The sequence below is a fragment of the Equus quagga genome, chromosome 12, assembly GCF_021613505.1.
Source record: "Equus quagga isolate Etosha38 chromosome 12, UCLA_HA_Equagga_1.0, whole genome shotgun sequence".
NCBI classification, from domain to species: domain Eukaryota; kingdom Metazoa; phylum Chordata; class Mammalia; order Perissodactyla; family Equidae; genus Equus; species Equus quagga.
Window position 1 is genome coordinate 35,212,821 of NC_060278.1, and position 21,103 is coordinate 35,233,923.

General features: G+C 41.9%; 1 protein-coding gene across 2 annotated transcripts in view; it reads right to left on the minus strand.

The window, feature by feature from the left end:
- EXO1 (exonuclease 1) overlaps positions 1-16,411 on the minus strand; it is a 40,223-nt gene extending 23,812 nt beyond the window's left edge. For both annotated transcript variants that reach the window (XM_046679345.1, XM_046679344.1), the window contains exons 1-6: positions 16,357-16,411; positions 15,262-15,441; positions 12,534-12,653; positions 9,729-9,852; positions 8,588-8,725; positions 7,199-7,411 (exon numbers count right to left, since the gene is read on the minus strand). In XM_046679345.1, the coding sequence (XP_046535301.1) occupies positions 7,199-7,411; positions 8,588-8,725; positions 9,729-9,852; positions 12,534-12,653; positions 15,262-15,422 (756 nt within the window). In that variant the 5' untranslated portion in view covers positions 15,423-15,441; positions 16,357-16,411. The remainder of the gene's footprint in view (positions 1-7,198; positions 7,412-8,587; positions 8,726-9,728; positions 9,853-12,533; positions 12,654-15,261; positions 15,442-16,356) is intronic.
- Between the last annotated feature and the right edge of the window lie 4,692 nt (positions 16,412-21,103).

Consider the following 21,103-nt stretch of genomic DNA (forward strand, 5'->3'; position numbering starts at 1 on the left):
ATGATTAAAGCTGTAAGTGGTTTTAAATATTTTATATCAAACTCACAGATGAGGAAGGGAAGACCCAGAGAAATGATGTGATTCTGAGTCACAGGCTGGTTAGGGCAAGTGGCTCGATCCCCAGCTCTGCCACCACCTCCCAATCTAGAGATCTTTCCATTCCACTACGCCACCCTCAGTCCTGAGAGGACTCACACTGTGGACTCTTGCAAACAGAAAATGAGAACTCTGCTCTGCAAATTCTAAGGGCTTAGAGAACTATCCAAAGGGGAAAAATGAGCTTCTTTAATGTATACTTATTTTTTTAAGGTACAGACATCAGAGAAATTATTGGGCAGTGATGTACGGGGTCTCAGTTTTCCAGAGGATACGCGACACACGACATTGCGTCAGACTGTACAAGGAAGTAGATATGAGGGTCCAGCTGTCTTCTTCTAAGCCACATTAAAGAGATTTACATAAATGTGCAAGTTGTCTCATACTTTTCATTTGTTTTAGAACACATGGCTATTTTTCACAAAAATAATGCATGTATGATAATAACAAATATGTTAACATACAATGAATTTGTCATTGTTGTTTTAAGTGAATTAGTAAGCATTTAAATTTTTGTTTTACTTTCTGCTTTGGCAAATAGGACAGAAATCAAAAGACTGTATATTTTAACACTAACTCCACCCTAGAATATTTTGCCCTTAAGTCTTTATATTAGTCTTCGTTTTATAAATTACTACTGCTTTGAGAGAGGGGTTCAACATGGCAGCGTAGGAGGATCCTGAACTCACCTCCTCCCACAAAAACAACAATCTACAACTACATGTGGAATAACTTCCTCTGAAAAAGATCTGAAAACTGGAGGAACAGAGCCTCCACAAGAGGATCAAAGGACAGCATTGAGACAGACAGTAAGAGGCAGAGATACAGGCTCACCAAAACAACAAAACAAGACAAGACACAACAACCCACTCCAGGTGGGTGATCTACAATCAGGAGGGATCTCAAAAACACAGAACTTTTCCCAGAGGAGTGTGGGGTTTGTGCTCCACATGAGGCATGCCAACTCTTAGATCCTGCCCTAGAGAGATGAGCCCCTAAAATGCTTGGCTTTGAAAACCAATGGGGATTATATCTGGGAAAACCAAAGGACTGTAGGGAATGGAGAACCTGCTCTTTAAGAGCTTGCATACAGACTCACTCACCCCAGGACTTGGTGCAAAAACACCACTTGAAAAGCGCCTAAACCCTATGGGAGGGATGGACCCACGTACTATTCTTGAAACGCCTGCTGGAGAGGCAGGAAACTGATGGGATTCTCTCCAGGGATGGAGACACTGGTGGGCACCTTGCTATGACTGGGGCTGGCAGCCACCATTTTGGTACACTCCTTTTAACTTGCAGAGCTGGTGGGAGCACCACACCGAGAGCCCCGCCTCCTCTGTGCTACACTTGCAGCCCAGCTGCAGCCACAGGTGCATGCAACCCACACAGAGGACACTCCTTGAGCTCCTAGATCTGATTGCTGGGGGGGATTGGGCCTCTGGGGCCCACATGACATCTCCTACACAAGGCCACTCCATCAGGAATGGGACAGAGAGTTGATTTTCCTAATACATAGAAAGAAACACAGAGTCAGGCAATGTGTGGAGACAGAGGAATATGCTCCAAACAAAAGAACAAGACAAAACCTCAGAAAAAGACATTAATGAATTGAAGATGAGCAATGTACCTGATAATGAGTGCAAAGCATGGTCATAAAAATGCTCACTGAACATGGGAGAAGAATGAACGAACATAGTGACAGCTTCAAAAAGGAGATAGAAAACATACAAAAGTTCCACGTAGAAGTTACAGAGCTACAAGAATACAAGAACTGAACTGAAAAACGCGGTACAGGGGTTCAAGGGAAGATTGGATGAAACAGAATGGATCAGTGAGCTGGAAGGCAAAGCAGTGGAACTCACCCAGTCAGAATAGCAAAAAGAAAAAAATTTAAACAAGTAAAAGTACCTTAAGGGACCTTTGGGACAACATCTAGTAAAATAACACTCACATTATAGGAGACCCAGAAGAAGAAGAGAGAAAGAAAGGACCAGAAAACTTACTTGAAGAAATAATGGCTGAAAACTTCCCTAATCTGCAGAAGAAAACAGACATCCAGGTTTAGGAAGCCCCGAGTTCCAAATAAGATGAACCGAAACAGACCCAGACCAAGACATATTCTAATTAAAATGACAAAAGTTAAAGAGAGAATCTTGAAAGCAGCAAGAGAAAAACAACTGGTTCCATACAAGGGAAACTGATAAGGCGATCAGTATATTTCTCAGCAGAAATTTTTCAGCCCAGAAGTAAGCGGCATGATATAGTATTCAAAGTGCTAAAAGGAAAAAACTTCCAACCAACAATTCTCTACCTGGCAAGGTTATCACTAAGAACTGAAGGAGAGGGGCCAGCGTGGTGGCACAGCAGTTAAGTTCACGCGTTCCACTTCGGTGGCCCAGGGTCTGCCGGTTCAGATCCCGGGTGCGGACACGGCACCGCTTGGCACACCATGCTGTAGTAGGCGTCCCACATATAAAGCAGAGGAAGGTGTGCATGGATGTTAGCTCAGGGCCAGTCTTCCTCAGCAAAAAGAGGAGGATTAGAAGTAGTTAGCTCAGGGCTAATCTTCCTCAAAAAAAAAAAAAAAAACGAGAACTGAAGGAGAGAGATTAAGATAAGCAAAAGTTAAAGGGGTTCATTACCACTAAACCAGCCGTACAAGAAATGTTAAAGGGACTTCTTTAAGTTGAAAAGAAAGGGTACTAAATAGTAAAAAGAAAATATATGACTGAAAAAAGGTAAATATATAGAAAATGTAGTGGATTTATTACTTACAAAGCAAGTATGAAAATTAAAAAATAAAAGGAGTAAAATTAACTAAACCTACAATAATTAGCTAAGGGATGCATAAAACAACATTTAAAAGGTGACACCGAAAATATAAAACACGGAAGGGAGAGCAAAATGTAAAGTTTCGGAATATGTTCAAATTTAAGTTGGTATCAACTTAAAAAAGATCATTACATACACAGATGTTATATGTTAACCTCATGGTAACCAAAAACCAAACACTTATAGTAAGGACACACACAAAAATCAAGAAAGGAATGTAAACATAACGCTAATGAAAGCCATCAAACCACAAGGGAAGAAAGAATGAGAAGAAGAAAGGAACAGAGAGGAACTATGAAAATAACCAGAAAACAATTCACAAAATGGCAATAGCACATATCTATCAATAATTACTTTAGATGTAGATGGACTAAATTCTCCAATCAAAAGACACAGAACAGCTGAACGGATAAAAAATAAGACCCACCTATATCCTTGCTGGAAGAGACTCACTTCAGAAGTAGGGACACACACAATGAAAATGAAGAGATGGAGAAAGATATTCTACAAAAATGGAAACCAAAAGAAAGGTGGAGTAGCTATACTTATATCAGACAAAATAGATTTTAAAACAACTACTCTAATAAAAGACAAAGAAGGGCATTAAAGAATGATAAAGGGGTCAATTCAGCAAGAAGATATAATATTTAAAAACATATGTTCACCCAATATAGAAGTACCAAAATATATAAAGTAAATATTAAGGAACCTAGAGGAAGAAATTGGAAGCAATACAATAACAGTAGGGGACTTCAACACTGAGCTTACAGTGATAGATCATCCGGAAGGAAAATCAATAAGGAAACATCAATCTTAAACAACACACTAGACCAGATGGAATTAACAGACATATATAGAACATTCCATCCAAAAGCAGCAGAACACACATTCTTCTCATGAACACATGGAAGAGTCTCTAGGATAGAACATGTTAGGCCACAAAACAAGTGTCAATAAATTCAATAAACAAGAAAATCAGAAATGAAAGAGGAGAAGTTACACCTGATATCACAGAAATAAAAGGATCATAAGCGACTACTACGAATAATTATATGCCAACAAATTGTACTACCTACAAGAAATGGATAAACTCCTAGGAACACACAATCCTCCAAGACTGAATTATGAAGAAACAGAAGATCTGAATACACTAATACCAGTAAGGACCCTGCATCAGTAATCAAAAACCTTCCAACAAGGGGACGGGCCAGCGGCACAGTGGTTAAGTTCACACATTCTGCTTCAGTGGCCTGGGGTTCACTGGTTTGGATCCTGGGTGTGGACTTATGCACTGCTCATCAAGCCATGCTGTGGTAGGCATCCCACATATAAAGTAGAGGAAGATGGGCATGGATGTTAGCTCAGGGCCAGTCTTCCTCAGCAAAAAGAGGAGGATTGGCGGCAGATGTTAGCTCAGGGCTGATCTTCCTTCCAAAAAAAAACCTCCTAACAAACAAAGGTCCAGGACCAGCAAGCTTCACTGGTGAATTCCACCAAATATTTAAAGAAAATGTAATACCTATCCTTCTCAAGCTCTTACAAAAAGTTGAAGAGCAGGGAACACTTCCAAACTCATTTTATAGCGCCAGCATTACCCTGATACCAAAACCAGCCAAGAGAACCACAAAAAAAGAAAATTACATGCCAACAACCCTGAGGAACACAGACGGAAAAATCCTCAACAAAACGTTAGCAAACAGAATTCAACAATACATTAAAAGGATCACACACCATGATCAAGTGGGATTTATTCCAGGGATACAAGAATGGTTCAACAACCACAAATCAATGTGAAACACCACACTAACAAAATGAAGGATAAAAATCATATGATCATCTCAAAAGATGCAAAATAAAGTATTTGACAAAATTCAACATTCATTTATGATAAAAACTCTTGACAAAGTGGGTACAGAGGGAACGTACCTCAACATAATAAAGGCCATATATGACAAACCCACAGCTAGTATCATACTGAATGGTGAAAAGCTGAAAGCTTTTCCTCTAAGATTAGGAGCAAAACAAGGATGCCCACTCTTGCCACTTTTATTCTACACAATATTGAAAGAGCTAGCCACAGCTATCAGGCAAGAAAAAGAAATAAAAGGCATCCAAATTGAAAAAGAAGTAAAACTGTCACTATTTGCAGACGATATACTATAGAGAAAACCCTAAAGGCACCACAAGAAACTGTTAGAACTAATTAATGAATCCAATAAAATTGCAGGATACAAAATCAATATACAGAAATCTGTGTCGTTTTCTATACATTAATAATGAACTATCAGAAAGAGAAATTAAGAAAGCAATCCAATTTACAATTGCATTGAAAAGAATAAAACACTAGGAATAAATTTAACCAAGGAGGTGAAAGACCTCTACGTTGAAAATTATAAGACACTAAAGAAAGAAAGTGAAGACAACACAAATAAATGGAAAGATATATGGTGCTGACAGATTGGAATAATTAATATTGTTAAAATGTGCATACTACCCAAAGCAATCTACAGATTCAATGCAATCCCCATCAAAATTCCAATGGCATTTTTTACAAACTAAAACAAATAATTCTAAAATTTATATGGAACTGCAAAAGATTCTGAATCGTCAAAGCAATCATGAGAAAGAAGAACGAAGTTGAAGGTAACACGCTCCCTGATTTCAAACTATACTACAAAGCTCTAGCAATCAAAACAGTATGGTATTGGCACAAAAACAGACATGGAGGTCAATGGGACAGAATTAAGGCCTCAGAAATAAACCCACACATATATGGACAACTAATTTACAACAAAAGAACCAAGAACATACAATGGAGAAAGAATAGTCTCTATAATAAACGGTGTTGGGAAAACTAGACAGCCACATGCAAAAGAACGAAACTGGACCACTATCTTACGCTACACATAAAAATTAAACTCAAACTGGATTAAAGACTTGAATGTTAAGACCTAAAACCATAAAATTCCTAGCGGTAAACAGGCGGTAAGCTCCTTGACATCAGTCTTAGTGACGTTTTTGTGGATAAGACTCCAAAGGTAAGGGAAACAAAAGAAAAAAATAAACAAATGGGACTACATCAAACTAAAAAGCTTTTGCACAGAGAAGGAAATCATCATCAAAACAAAAAGGCAAACTACTCAATGGGAGAAAATATTTGCAAATCATACCTGACAAGGGGTTAATATCCAGGAAATATAAAGAACTCATACAACCCAACAACAAAAGAACAAGCGATCTGATTAAAAAGTGGGCTGAGGATCTGAACAGACATTTTCTCAAAGAAAACATATGGATGGCCAACAGACACATGAAAAGATGTTCAATATCACTAATTATCAGGAAAATGCAAATCAAAACCACAATGAGGTATCATTTCACACCTGTTAGAATGGCTATTATCAATAAAGACAAGAAATAAGAGATGTTGGAGATGTGGAGAAAAGGGAACTCTCATACACTGCTGGTGGGAGTGCAAATTGGTGCAGCCACTATGGAACACAGTATGGAGATTTCTCAAAAAATTAAGAACAGAACTATCATACAATCCAGCTATTCTAATTCTGGGTATTTATCTGAAGAACACAAAAACACTAATTCAAAAGGATATATGCACCCCTATGTTCACTGCAGCATTATTTACAATAGCCAAGATATGGAAACAATCAAAGTGTCCACTGAAGGATGAATGGATAAAGAAGGTGTGCTATATATATACACACAAACACACACACACACAATGGTATACTACTCGTAATAAGGACATCACGCTACATGACATAAGTCAGACAGTGAAAGACAAATACTGTATGATTTCACTTTTGTGGAATCTAAGAAAGAAAGAAAAACAGAATAAATGAGCAAAAACCAAAAACAAACTCAGATACAGAGAACAGATTGGTTGTTACTAGAGGAAAATGATGTTGGGGGGTGGGTGAAGGGGGTCAATTGTACGGTAATGCATGGTAACTAGACTTCTCGTGGCGATACAGATGTTGAATTATAATGTACAAGTGAAACTTATATAATATTCTATACCGATTTTACTTCAGTAAGAAAAAAAATTACTACTACTTTTCTGTCAACTTCTTAAAACGTGGTTCATCACTTGCCAAAAACAAAGTCTGAATGTTTTAGTCATTTTTCCTTTCAATGACACGATATAGGCTATTGACAAAATATTTAAAATCCATATTCTGAGTGGTTTATCTATTATTTAAGCAATGCTTCATAAACTGAACATGACACTTGGTAAAATCACTCTCACCTTCACAATATCTGGGTTATTGGCTAGTTTCAGCACTTTGCAGGCCTTTGCCAGTCCAATCCCACGCAGCGAAGAGAGGTAGTCGCAGCCTGAAAGGATGCACATGTAACGGAACTTCTCCTCTGTGAACACATCGCCAAGCTGTCTGCACATTCCTAGCCGAGCCTGATCAATTTCCAGTCCATTTCCAAAGTGGTCCATTTTTAAAATCACCTTCAAAAGGAAGGAAAATTGTTACACCTATTAGCACCACTTTTACTTTTCCTCATCTAATCCACTGTGATATTTCTAAGAAATCTTTTTTGTTCTTCATCATAACACTGATAGAGAGGAGACACAGGTAGACCACTTGAGTATTGTGAAATGTGCAAATAAATTAAACTGAAGCAGAGGCTATGACTAGACAAGGTCATATGGCAGGGCTCAACGGTCCTGACTCTGGTACAAAAAACACCCTTTCTGCATCTCTTTACTTTGTACTTATATTACAGGGTTGTCATGGCAACCAAATAGGAATTCATACAACAAGCATTTTCAGGAGCTGGCCCCGTGGCTGAGTGGTTAAAGTTCTGTGTGCTCCACTTCAGCAGCCCAGGTTTGCAGGTTTGGATCCCAGGCACAGACCTACTCCACTCATCAGCCACGTTGTAGAGGCAACCCACATACAAAACAGAGGAAGACTGGCACAGACGTTAGCTCAGGGACAATCTTCCTCTACCCCCCTAAAAAAGAAAGCATTTTCTCCTTACCTTCTACTTTCACATTTTAAAGTAACCTTTCCCTTATTCCTAAAGTAACACATGTTCATTGTAGAAAATATGGAGAAAACAGAAACTCAGAAGAAAACAGAAGTTGCCCAAAATCTCCCATCTATCACTGTTACCCAGTATTAACCTTTTCACACAGATTCTTCTAGTCATCTATGAAATAAAGATAATATAAATAACATAGGTATTAACAAAACTGAGATCATCTTATAATTTTGTATCTTAATTTCCCTCAATGTACCATGAAAAAATTTTTCATTAAAGTTTTATGCATAATCCCCTCAGTAGATAAATTAATTTACCTAATTGAAAAATATAAAGCATATAAGTTACCATTATTAAACAATAAGACTACATTCTACTAACAAACTTAGACAAAACAACAAAAGTCTCTAACCTTAAGGGCTTACTATGAAAAAGCGTCCAGATTACGCAAACGTCAAGCAGCAAAACCCTTCTTTTCATTTTAAATAAAATAATTATTAACACTGTAAGTAGATATTAATTGCAGGCATTAAATAAAATAATTATCCTTGGAGAGGAAAAGGCTTTATTTAGCTCCTTGATTTACACTATTTCCATCCATATAGAAAAGCAGTATGTAGCAGTTGTATTTAAGTACCTTTTTACAGCCAAAAGCGAGTAGGTCAGAGTCCTCTGTAATGATTGCTTGGACAATACCAGCTTTGTTAAGATAGGCCAACTGTGCGTCCGCTTCGTATGGAGCCACGAGACAATCCACTCCCTGCGACCTAGCAGCCTGTGTGAGAGGGTTGCAGTCAATCCCAGAACAGCATCTGCAAAGCCCTAAACAGCTTCCTGTTTCAAACTCCTTTCATTACCAACCAAAACATGCACACGTTCATATTACTTTTGGAAATCATTTCCTTTGAAGTAACTTTTTCTGCTTTTAGTCCTAGGATATATTGAACTAATCACATAGCCACTAAAAAATCTTTTTAAAAAAATAAATTTATAAATTTGGAGAAAAGAAATATTGCTGTACATTCAGAAGGAGAAACAAAAGCCCTACAAGCTACAAACCTGAATTATTTCAAATTACAGATAGCTTCCATCTTAAGAATAGTGATGCTCCAAAAGTATTTTTCCCATAAAAATAACAGGTTCTCTTGTCAGACTAGAAAAGTCTATCTGACCTGGCATTGATAAAATTACAGAATCTGATCGCTATATTTATTTTCCCATGTTTACCACGCAGCTTGAACACAGGCCTGGACAGGCAGAAGTGAGGGCTGGGACTGTGGCATGGCGAAACTAAGACTTGAGATGATGAGGACAGAAGCTTGAAGCAGAGGCAGGTTAAGCAGGCTAGAAGTGTCCGGAGTTCCTGAGCCGATGAGGCAGGTTCAGCAGACCTCGGATGTCACTCCAGAGTGAAGGTCACGGTAGGTGCTGAGTGCTGCATGAGTGGGGCAAGACCGACCCTGCAGGAGCTTACCCCTCCCATCTCTACAGAGCAACACGGCGTACGAAGTGATGGAGTTTATCCACCTAACTGACTCATCTGAAAAGGAGAGCTGTACTTCTTCCTTAGGATTTCTCCCTTAAACACTATTGGTCTCCTCTCCTCTCCTCTATTAAAGACACTGCTCCTTTCTCCTCTGACACCTGTCCCTTCCTGGAGGTTAGGCCTAGAACAACTTTCTTCCCACATTTTCTTGCTCTCCCGTGTGAACAACTTGTGATGAGCTTAAATGAACGTGGCCATTGGCTGCCTTGGCTTTCCCTCCTCTCTGGCTTACTTTAATTACTCTGTGGGCCATCGCGTGCGTGATATTGACAGAGCGGGTAAAACATTCTCTGGCTTCTGACACTTTCCCCTCACGAAGAAGCTGCTTTCCCTTAAGAAGATTGGCTTGTCGTCTTCTGCAAGAGGAAAAAAAAAAAAACACTAAGAGGCTGAGTCAAGAAACTATAATAAAACTATAATTCAAGACATTTTCCTAGAATAAAAAAAAGTTTGACTCATTTGAAAGCACATACCAGGTCCTCGGAATACTAACCCAGATCTTTTGGGCTTCTAGGCAAAAAGAACAAGTGATTTATAATCTACACACACGCAAGCTTATCATCAGACTTTCCCACAGCAATGCCCTATGTCAGCAGAAAGTAGAATAACTAAGACACTTAAGAAAATGTGAATCAAAGCTTTTACACCATCAAAGCTAAGTTTCAAGTATAAAGGGTACAACTTCATCAACATACAAGGAGCTTGTGAAAAACTGTTTGTGAGAATCTACTAGAGTGCAAACTTCCGAGAAAGCAAAATGACACCAGAGAGAGACACTGACATAAGGACAAGCTAATAACCATCAAACATGGGAACTTACAGAATCCAGGCTAAGCATTAACCAGGGAGACAGCAATAGCTACGTGCTCTAACAATGTTGTACTACTAACTTTAAAATGGGGAGAGAGTGTGCATATACAAAAGAAGGAAATTTCAACCGTTTTCACTAGGGTATTGGTAGTGGTACTATTTTATTCTGAATCTATTGTGAGTATAATGTGAGATAAAATAAATGAGTAATTATAAGATGCTCTAACTTTTCCAAGCCCTGTACCCTTGGAAAACAAGGATTCTCACTATAGAAGAAAGCAGATATAGATGCAATACAGCAGGAGTTAAGTAAAAACCCTGTAGTCCTGAATTTGAAGTGGAAGTATCAGTGTGAACTCATGAGTTTTTTAAGTAAATGTGCATACACGTATATGCACAAATTTCCTAGTCCCACTTTTAGATGAAGAGCCTTTCAGAAAAGGATTTCAAATGAACCTACAGAGGTAAGACAGAAAGAGCCCTCAGGTCAGAGACAGACGGCTGAAACCTGGGTTAGCCAGTCTTGAGATTAACAAGAGAAAATCAGTAACTATCTGTGACTACAATTAAGAACATGGTGGGGGACCCCGAACCGGGACATGGTTTGGACTAGTCCCTTTGCCACGCTGGTTTAGGGTTGTCACCAATCCTTCTAGAACTAACCTGGAATTGGCTTTTTATTAAAAGTATGTTTGGTAAATCGTATATTATTCGTATTAGAATGTGGGTTCAGACAGCCTCAGTTAGTCCTTTAATAAACTTTACAGAGTTCTGACTTTGAGAATCAGAGCCCTCTAGGTACAGCTAGACTGAAGAACCCAGACCTGAAGGACCCTGTCTGGCCTGATTCTAGGCCCAGAGAGAGCAACAGCAGGCAAGCAGCTGTTGCCCCTCGCAAAACGCTCCCTCAGCTTATGAGGCTGTCTTCTACCTCTGACAACTAAGCCTAGCTGTCAAAGTGCCCCACACAACGCAACGGCTCATGGACCTAAAAGCTAATGCAGGGGAAAAACAAGAAGAGATGAGTGAGATGGAACGGCTGCTTCATTAAAACAGAGAAATTCAGGGGCCGGCCCGCGGGCACAGTGGTTAAGTTCATGTTCTGCTTCCACAGCCTGGGGTTCACAGGTTTGGATCCTGAGTGCAGATCCAGCACTGCTCGTCTAGCCATCCTGTGGTGGCATCCCACATAAAGTAGAGGAAGATGCGCACAGATGTTAGCTCAGGGCCAATCTTCCTCACACACACACAAAAATAGAGAAATTCTTTCTAAGGTCCATTGTTGTAAAATTACTAGATTCTGTTAGGTTAAATATGAATGATAAAATTTCTGGTATAACTACCAAAAGAACAGAAATAGAGTGCATCACTTTTCGACTAGAAACAAAATAATAAGGGTGGAAAAAACAATCAATTCAGAAGTGAAGCAAGGTAGGAGTTAACCAAAAGAAAGAGAGCAGAACAAAAATAAAATATAAAGTAAGAGAAATAATGGATCAAAATATATTAGTAATTAATGATCAATGTAAAAGGAATGAAACTCTCCTTTTAAAAGATTTTTTAAAATGGCAAAGACTGATAGAATGGATAAAAAAACATAGTGATGACTTCTTTATAAAAGACAAACCTAAAAACCAATGACATAGTAAAGCTGAAGGTAAACAGATAGAAAAAGATAAAAGATAGAAAACATACAAAAGAAAGTTGTTATGGCTATACTAATATCAGACAGAACAGACTTAAGGACAAAAAAACATAGCTAGAGACTAAAAGAGTCACTACATATTGTTTCAATTTACCACAAAAATATAACAAATTCTAACTTGAATGCAACCAATGAAATAGCTTCAAAATAAAGCAAAAAAAGGACAGAATTAGGAGGTAATTGACACACTATCACAGGGAAAACTTAACACACTTTTCTCAGTAATTGATGGATTAAGTAGATATACATAAGAAAACAAAAAATAAAAACCACTAAGAATACAGAAGATTTGAATACCACAATCAATAAGCTTGATTTACTGCACAGACATAAAACCACTCAATCATTGGAAAATACACATTCCTTTCTATGGCACACATGGAACATTTAAGGAAATTTATTTGCATACCAGGCTATAAAACAAGACTCAACAAATTAAAACTAAAAAAATTGGTATCACACAGACCACAGCATCAGACCTTAACACAGTTAAGTTAGAGATTAAATAGAGAGTCAACTTACTCTCTTCTGGACTTCTCCACCTCCTTTTTAGAAGGTAAAGTGCATCCGTCAAATACGAGAATAGGCTTGATCCCATGAGATAGTAACATATGTACAAATTTCATACAAAATCCTACATACCTATGAAAATAAAGAAAAACGCAGTTAAGTGCTTTGTATCTTACAAGATAATACTTTCACTCTTTTTAAAACTAGATGAAATGATTACAAAAAGAGAAGGTTTTTATTTTGTTTTTTTAAGCAAATGTTTTCATGGAAATGAAAACTCTAATTTAGACTTGGGTTCCAGTCCTGCCTTGGATCCTATTGGTCTATGTGATATCTGATGAGGGACTTGATCCTCTATCCACACATTAAAAGGCTTTGACATCCCCTCCAGCTCAACATTTTGTGGTTCCAAACCTCACCTCTCTCCCCCATTTTTGTTTTCCTTTGAAAAACTTCAAATCTATAAAAAAGTTCAGAGTATAGTATAATTATTACCTGATTCCCCCAACAACACCATTATCACATCCAAGAACTTTAACAGCAATATCATCTGATACGTAGTCTATATTAAAATGTGTCCAATTATCCCAATAATGTTTCTTATAAGCAATGGTGTCCTGGTAAATGTTTAACAACCAGTTCTGGGGAAGAGGTGCCTAATTTGTAGCATTTGTCAACTTCTCTGACATGTGAATATCCTGTAATTGTGGATAAACTACCAATGTAGGGTCTCTGAATGCTGCATTGGGGGAGATGGTGTAGCAAACTCCCATGAGTCGGCTCCAGCTGAGCACTGCTACAATTTCTTCCCCCGTCCAGCATCCAAACAAGGATCATGGACTGCACTTAGTTTTTTATTCTGGCAAGGCAATTAACAAAAATAGTTAGGTTTACAACTTCCATCATTTCATAAAGAAAAGGATATCTTAACTCAAAAACAGGAATAGAAAGATATAATCCTAAGATAATCTTTTAAATCAAATATATTCATCTTAATGAAAGACTCACTACGTGGTCCCTTTTCTATTATAAACCAGTGACACTGGACCTGCACTGATCTACAGAACAATGATTGGAACCCACTGATTAAATACCAAGTGAAAACAGGGGAAAGCAAATATAAAATGATAAATTTTCAAGGGAAATTTTTTTTGTCCCCAAATCCCCCCAGTACATAGTTGTATATTTTAGTTGTGGGCCCTTCTAGTTGTGGCATGTGGGAGGCCGCCTGAGCATGGCCTGATGAGTAGTGCCATATCCGCGCCCAGGATCCGAACCGGCGAAACCCTGGGCTGCCGAAGTGGAGTGTATGAACTTAACCACTCGGCCACGGGGCCGGCCCTGGAAAATTTTTTTTTAACTAGGCAGAATACAAACATCAGACACCTGACATCCTCATTTTATATATTTCACAGACACGTGTCAGGGTCAGCACGCATAGATCTACCTCATTCTTTACAATGGTCATAAATGTTTATTGTGGGCTTATCTAACCTCGCTGACCTTTTCTGTTAATACCCATCCAAAGGTGGACAAGAAGAAGAAAATACACTCTTATCAAATGTGACTTTTTAGTTGCTATGGTGGAAAAAAATTAAAACACACATTACATTATTGAAAGTCCTGAAACTTTGTAGTTCAAGAAACATTTATGGAGCGCCTCCTACATGGCAGGCAGGTCCTGTGGAGTTCACCTGCGACATTTCTAATAATAAAGGACGGTCCCTGTATTTTGGACAACTCTTTCAATTAGTCAAAAATCTCAGAATCCTCAAGAATTATAAAACACTAGAGATAAAGTTCTCCCCCCATGAAGAAATATTCAAAGAAACACTGAAAGTAGCAATGAAAAACTTGTAGTCTTCATCTACAATTGTAACTGTCCAAATTTACTGGTGGAAAAGAAGCTGCTTTCGAAACATGACCTCAGAAGATGGTGGGACAGGTGCTCAGGCTGCCTCAGATCCCACACATGCTGTCACAGGGCACTCCCAGTCGAATTAACAAGACAGGCCTGAGACCACGACACTCACTACTCAGTAAGGATTTTGCCCCCTTTCTTCTAGGAAACAAACAGGATTAGCACATTTCACCTACTGTCTACTGTGTGTAAGTCAGTCATATTGAGATCTGAGTGCCTTTCCTCTAGGAGATACACTATATATTGCAAAAAAGGAAGCACATAACAGTGACCAAATCCCTCTGGAAAATCTCTGTCCTGAAATTATACTTGCTTATTTCTCTAACGTTTCTATTTTAAAAAGAGAATATTACAGGAATCTTCCTCAAATGAAGTCACAGAGTTATGACCGGAGGTCAACAGGTCCCACCACTGTGGCCCCAAGTCAAGTAGAAGGGAGCCAGAATGTCCCGTCCCTTTCAGGCAACTGCCTCATTTTGCTAACGGGGCTTAGCAGTGTGTTGTCTGCAGCCAAGAAGGAAGGACACTGAAGCCACCACGGTGTTCAGAACTTTGTTAAAGAGTTTATCTCAGATAAAGAATAAAGGAGACGATCTTTGGTCTTTGTCCACTGGTGTTCAGGTATTCTGGCTTATTACAAAGAATGAAAACTAGGTCTATGTCATAGAAGAAGTCACCCCGGATTTGGCAATGTTCCAAAACACACACACTCACTTCTCGATAAACCTGGCATTGAATGAAAATGATCCCTTTCTGGAAAAAAGGCATGATAAGGCTCATTTTTAATCGGCAAGGAACCAATATAAGGTCCAAACTTACTTATCGGTAGGTTCACCTTTGGCCAGTTTTTCAGCACAAGCAATGGCTCCTTTGTGAAGCCAGCAGTATGTATCCACAGCTACGACCTGCCCCTTATACTTCCTCACGTGGATGGGTTCAGAAGCGTCTTTGATGAACTGCAGTAATCCGTGTATCCCCATGGTGCCAAGTTAACTAGTGCTATGAAAGGAGAAAGGGAAAATGGCAATATTTAAAGCAAAATATATTTACCCGGAAGTCAGAAAAATAAAGACAAAGAGCTTGGAAACTGGTATAGCAACCGTTATTGTTTAGATATTGGGAAATCACTGCTCTTTAAAATTGTAACTGAGCTCCTCCCTAACAATTTCTGTAGTCTAGAATATTTACACTGATCACTACTACTATCTCTAATGCCACCTGATAGTTCCCTAAGGTTTATTCTTTCCAAAGTGCTTTCCCACTTGGAATCATAGTGTGCTCCAAGCCCTTAAGACAGTACTAGCGACAGAGAAGGTGCTAAAAAAAGTATGCGTTTCTCTTTTCTCCAAAAAGGCTTTGTTAACGTCTACAAAATTGTGCATGACATGGCATCTAAACAGGCGTTATCACGGCCAACACGCAAATTAGAATAGGAGAGGAAGCTGGAACAGGTTGTGGGAAGGGAGGCATTCCAATAGAAAACTTAGACAGAACTACAGCACTAGACATGTACTTTCCTAGGACTGAAATTCACTGCCATAGAACGCGTTATTCCACGCAACGAGCATTCTGCTACCAGGCAGTGGAGGCCCCTAGGGGCAACCCCACCAGGCTCTGAAAGCTGCCCCAAAGAACTGTGCCTGGTGTGCAAACAGGGCTTCAGAACAAGTGCTTTAACTTCCCGTCCCCTTCCGGCGGGCGTGCGGCCCCTAAGCCCTTTCCATACAGAAACTGGGGGGCTGCCACAGTCCCTTCCGAAGCAACTGTTCCCAGCCCCCATCACTTCCCACCATAAAAAGTAAAAGACAGCAGAGGGCACGGAGCAGCTGCTCAGCGATCCACAGCATCAGCCTCCGCCGCCCAGCGCTGAGCCTGGGAGAAGGGAAGCGGCAGCGGATGGGAGGCCGGCCTCACCGCGCTGGCACTGTCGCCGTCGCCGCTCCGCGCGGGCCGCACTCGCAGGTCTCAGAGGCGCGCGGACGCTCAGCTCCACTCCCGCGACGGCGACGCTCTCGTCCGGAGGGAGGCGGGCTCTGAATTTTACCCTGCGCAGGTGATCTGGATGCAGGTGGTCCCCCAGCCGCAGCCTGGGAAAAGCAATCAGCCTCCGAGCTCTCAGATAACGTCCCTAAAAGGAGTTTTCTTCCACTCGGAGGAAAACTGACATAGCACACGTTTCACGAGACTTGCCAGGGAAACAGCCTCGAATAAATCCTTCCCTTCAGCACGGCAGGCCGGACTGCGGGCCACCGCGCACATGTCACCTCAAGGAGCCCGCCCGCCGCAGCCGAGGTCCCGGTCCCGCGGCTCGCGGGGAGGCGCAGGAGACGCCCGCGGGCCCATCCCAGAAGACACCGTCCGTCGGCCTGCACGACAGAAGAAAAGCACGCACCGGTCAACAGGTCACGGCCGGGACGCTGCACGGCAGCCCCGCACGGCCCGCCGCGGCCCGAACGCTGGGGGGCCGCGCCTGCAGGGGGCAGAACCCCTCGGGTCACCGAACGGCAGCCCGGCCGCCGGCGCGCTCCCAGGACCCGCTGTAGGGCGGGCACCCGGCAAGCCTCGGCCGCCCTGCCCGGGAGACCCCGCTGCCCGGGCCCAACGCGGGGGACCAGCAGGGAGCCCACCGCGCTCGCTTCCCCGCAAAGGCTCTCGCCGTCAGCTCCGGAGCGCCCGGGTGGAGGCTCCCAAACCCGCCCCCCACGCACCGCTCACCTGGCCGGAGCACGCGAGGCGGCCGGCGCGGAACAAGCCGGGCTGCAGCCGCGCACCAAGGGCCGGACCTTTCAATTTGCGCGGGATAACCAGCGGCCCGCCCAGCGGAAGTGACGTAAGCGCACTTCCGTCACGCCGGCGCCGCTTCCCGCGGCCTCACGCTTCCTTGTCCGGAGCATCTGCCTGGCCGGTAGCGACAGAGGCCCAGGGTCCTGCGACTGTGGCCGCCGCTGGCCGTCGGAACCCCGTGCGGCTTCTTGAAGGGGTGAGCGGAGCTGGCGCTGCTCGCCAACGGGGAGCGGCGCCCTTGACGTGGGAGCCTTCGCTGTCGCCGGGGCTGCTGGGAGTTGTAGTTCCACCTGGCTGCCGTCGCAGTTCCCTCTGGGGAAGGTTAAAGAGCGCCGCCGCGCGTTTGCGCTGAGGGCTGACAACATCGGGAAGGATCCCTGCTGCAGTTAGCCCTTAGTGGTCGCGTTGTGCTCCTCTCCACGCGGGTCTTCAGACAGCTGCGCGGTGGGCTCCAGGGAAACGGGAGGTGCAGCTTGAGTTATAGTATTCTTTGGGGTATTGCAGACTGTGGACTTTGGGAAGGAGAGGGGGGCGCTTAGTAAGTAATGTAACTGATGAGTGACGCACATTCTCTCCTCCACCGAAGTGGAGCCGCCTCCCCAGCTCTCCTCTCAACTAAGCCTATGAAGATGAACAGAACACTAGCGTGGTGTGGAAGAGCTCAAGGCCACATCCCTAGGATGGTCCTAGCTCCGTAGAGGGCCTGCCCGAGGAGGCTCAGGCTGCTGAAAGAATCACTGTCCCCGCGGACGCCTGGAGACCGGGTCTCTGCCCCCGCGTCTGCAGAGCCTCGCCTGGCTGAGCTCCGGTCTGCTAACTCCCCCTCCCCGCCGTGTGCAAGGGTTCACTCCCCTGACTGCTGAGCCCCGGTGACCCCTCCCTGCCCCTCTTTCTCTCTTTAAACCCCCAGTTCCCTGTGTACAAATCGGAGTTGAGTTCAGTTCACACTGGACTCTTCACTATCGCAATAGTATTCCTGGTTAAAACCCGTCCTGACCACTTTACCTAGGATCCAGCTTTGTTGACCTTTGACATAAGACGGGGGAAACTTCATAGCCAATCAGGAAAATGAGCCTGATGGCGCACAGATTTTAGACATTTGGACCTTATTGGCCCTTCGGGGCCAGGCTTCTGTCTCGTAACGCTGTCCGCCTAGGCATATTGTGCTAAAAGGTTGGGGAAGAGCCCTCCTTAGACCTGACGCGAAGTATGTTCTGGGCCCAGAGATGGGCAGGAGTGATAACTCAGACTCAGTTCAAGGGGCTGAAGGGAAAGAAGTGGGTGGATTTTTTAAAATGCTCCCTGTTTGACTACCTTCTCTATATGTTTCTCTTACGCATCTTAGTCTTTTCATGGTCGGTCTAATATCTCTCACGCCAACATATTACCTTAAAAATTGTTAAAAAAGTGCCACTTTGGGGAATGTGCTCAATGAGACCAGGGCTGCTTCCTCCCCAGTTCTTGTAATATATATATATATATGCATATATATATATATATGTCAGCTTTATTGAGGTATAATTCATATGCAAAGAATTGCACATATTTAATGTGTATACTTTGATGAGTTTGAACATACACAAACATTTCTGATACTGTCACCTTGATTGTGAAAGGTAATAGTCATGTCTGATACCTCCCAGAGTTTCCTTGTATCCTTTTGTATCACTTAACACCAGATCTACCCTCTTAAATTTTGAAGTGCACAATACCATATTGTTAACTTTAGTCACCGTGTTGTACACCAGATAGAACCTATTCATCTAGCATAACTGAAACCTTATACCCTTTGAATAAGAACTCCCCAATTCATTTTTTATTGACTATAAGAACTTACTTGTTTTCTATAGTCAACCATATGACAGACGGTAGTCTAAGGGCTTGACGTTAACTATCACCACATCTTAGGAGGAGGCCCTGGTAAGTTCCCATTTCTCAGATAAGGAAACTGAGGGGATGATTTATCAGTTACTCAGTTTACTTAACCCCTCAAGAAGTAGAGAGGTCCTGGTAAACATAAGAGTTGCCCATGGATAACAAGGAGTGAATTGTGGTAGAGGGAACATCTCACTATCTCCATATTCATTACTCTCTTTTAAGAACTCTTAAGTGAGATCTACCCTCTTAATTTTTAAAGTGTACAACACAGTATTATTGACTAGTGTTGTACAGCAGATCTCTAAAACTTATTCGTCTTACTAATTGAAACTTTATGCCTCTTGTTTGATAATTGCCCATTGGTTAGTAACTTCTTGTTTCGCCCCTCCCCAGCCACTGGCAACCATCATTCTACTCTGATTCTATGAATTTGACTCTTTTGGACAGCTCATTTAAGAGGAATCATGCAATATTGGTTTTTCTGTGACTGGCTTATTTGACTGCATAATGTCCTCAAGATTCATCCATGTTGCTGTGTGTTGCTCTCGAAGACACTAGCACTCCCGTGTTCCCTGCAGCACTATTCACAATGGCAAGATGTGGAAACAACCCAGATGTCCATCACAGAATGGATGACGAAAATGTGATATATACATACAGTGGAATACCTTTCAGCCTTAAAAGGAAGGAACTTCCATGTTCATTAATTTCATTGTATAGGAGTGTACCTTTATACTCCTAGGGTAAGTGAAGTGTCGTAGGTCTGCCATTCTCTAACTGGATCACCTGTTGTCAGCTTTAAATGACTACATTAAATAAGTTTTATAATTCTCAATATCATACTTTCTCATGGATCCCAATCCCTTCAAGGGTTTTCCATAAAATCCTTGGATCTGCTCACACCAAGCATATCACATGTTGAGCCATGTGACAGAAGATTTGATGGGTCCCAGGAGCGGTTACAATGAGCGTTGCTTCATGTCCTGCCATCTCACCAGCATCCCCTCCTCTCTCTCAGCACCTTCCCCACAGGCCCACCCCTACCTCACCTCCCACCATAAGGAGCCGCTAGAATGAGTGGTCCAGTCCCTGCTCAGCAAAACCCTCCTTAAAGATGGGCTTCTCATGCCAGCTGAACAACAGAAATATTTCCTCTGCATCATTATACTCGGTACCCAGTCCTGGGCTTTAGAGCTGAGGCTAGGAGAGGATGTCAGAAAAGTTATCTTCCTTGCTCTTCCAACAGCCATGATAGACGTTACCCTGGACCGTTTTGGAACCAACTGTAGGGGTAGGTGGCGGACAGTTCCAAACTGCAGTAGGTTAAAGAGGAACTTAAATGTGGGCAGGATGTATTTGTAGAGAAGTATTGTTATGGTCATTGGACTACCAATTGTATTAACTGCTTCAATATGTTAGATCCACCAAGAAGATGCCTCAGCTGGGGGGCCTAGGAAGGAACCCAAACATAAAAAAGATGCCCATTCCAGCCACACTGAATCCATCATGAAACTACCATAGGAGGTTGCTGCATTACAAACAGCCCAGATCTTTACTACTAATTTGACTACCAAGATTCCAGCCTGGCTTCTCAGCTATAGTGTTTGAAGACTAAAACTAAAAAAGAAAACACCAATTAAGATTTATTTTTATTCTTTGGGAGCATAAACCCATTTGAGTCCATTCAAGCAGTAATTTGCTTCATCCCTTAGGCATGCCTGTCCGTACTAGTTGGTGTCGGAAACCTGAAGAAATGGTCCTTCTTCACGCAACTTGGATCTAGTTCTGCAGACAAAACATGTATTCATAAAAAGTTAGCAGAACATGATGGTGCGTTATTAAACTCTGAGATGAGTGATACAACCCGTAAATTCTCAGCTTAAGATTCCGCCACTGTGTTACCAGCTCTCTGAAGTTTTCCCCGACGTGCACCCAAACACCCCGTGACAACCCCTTTGCCCTGACACTTCTCTACTCTGTTTTAGCTGACTTTGTTCCT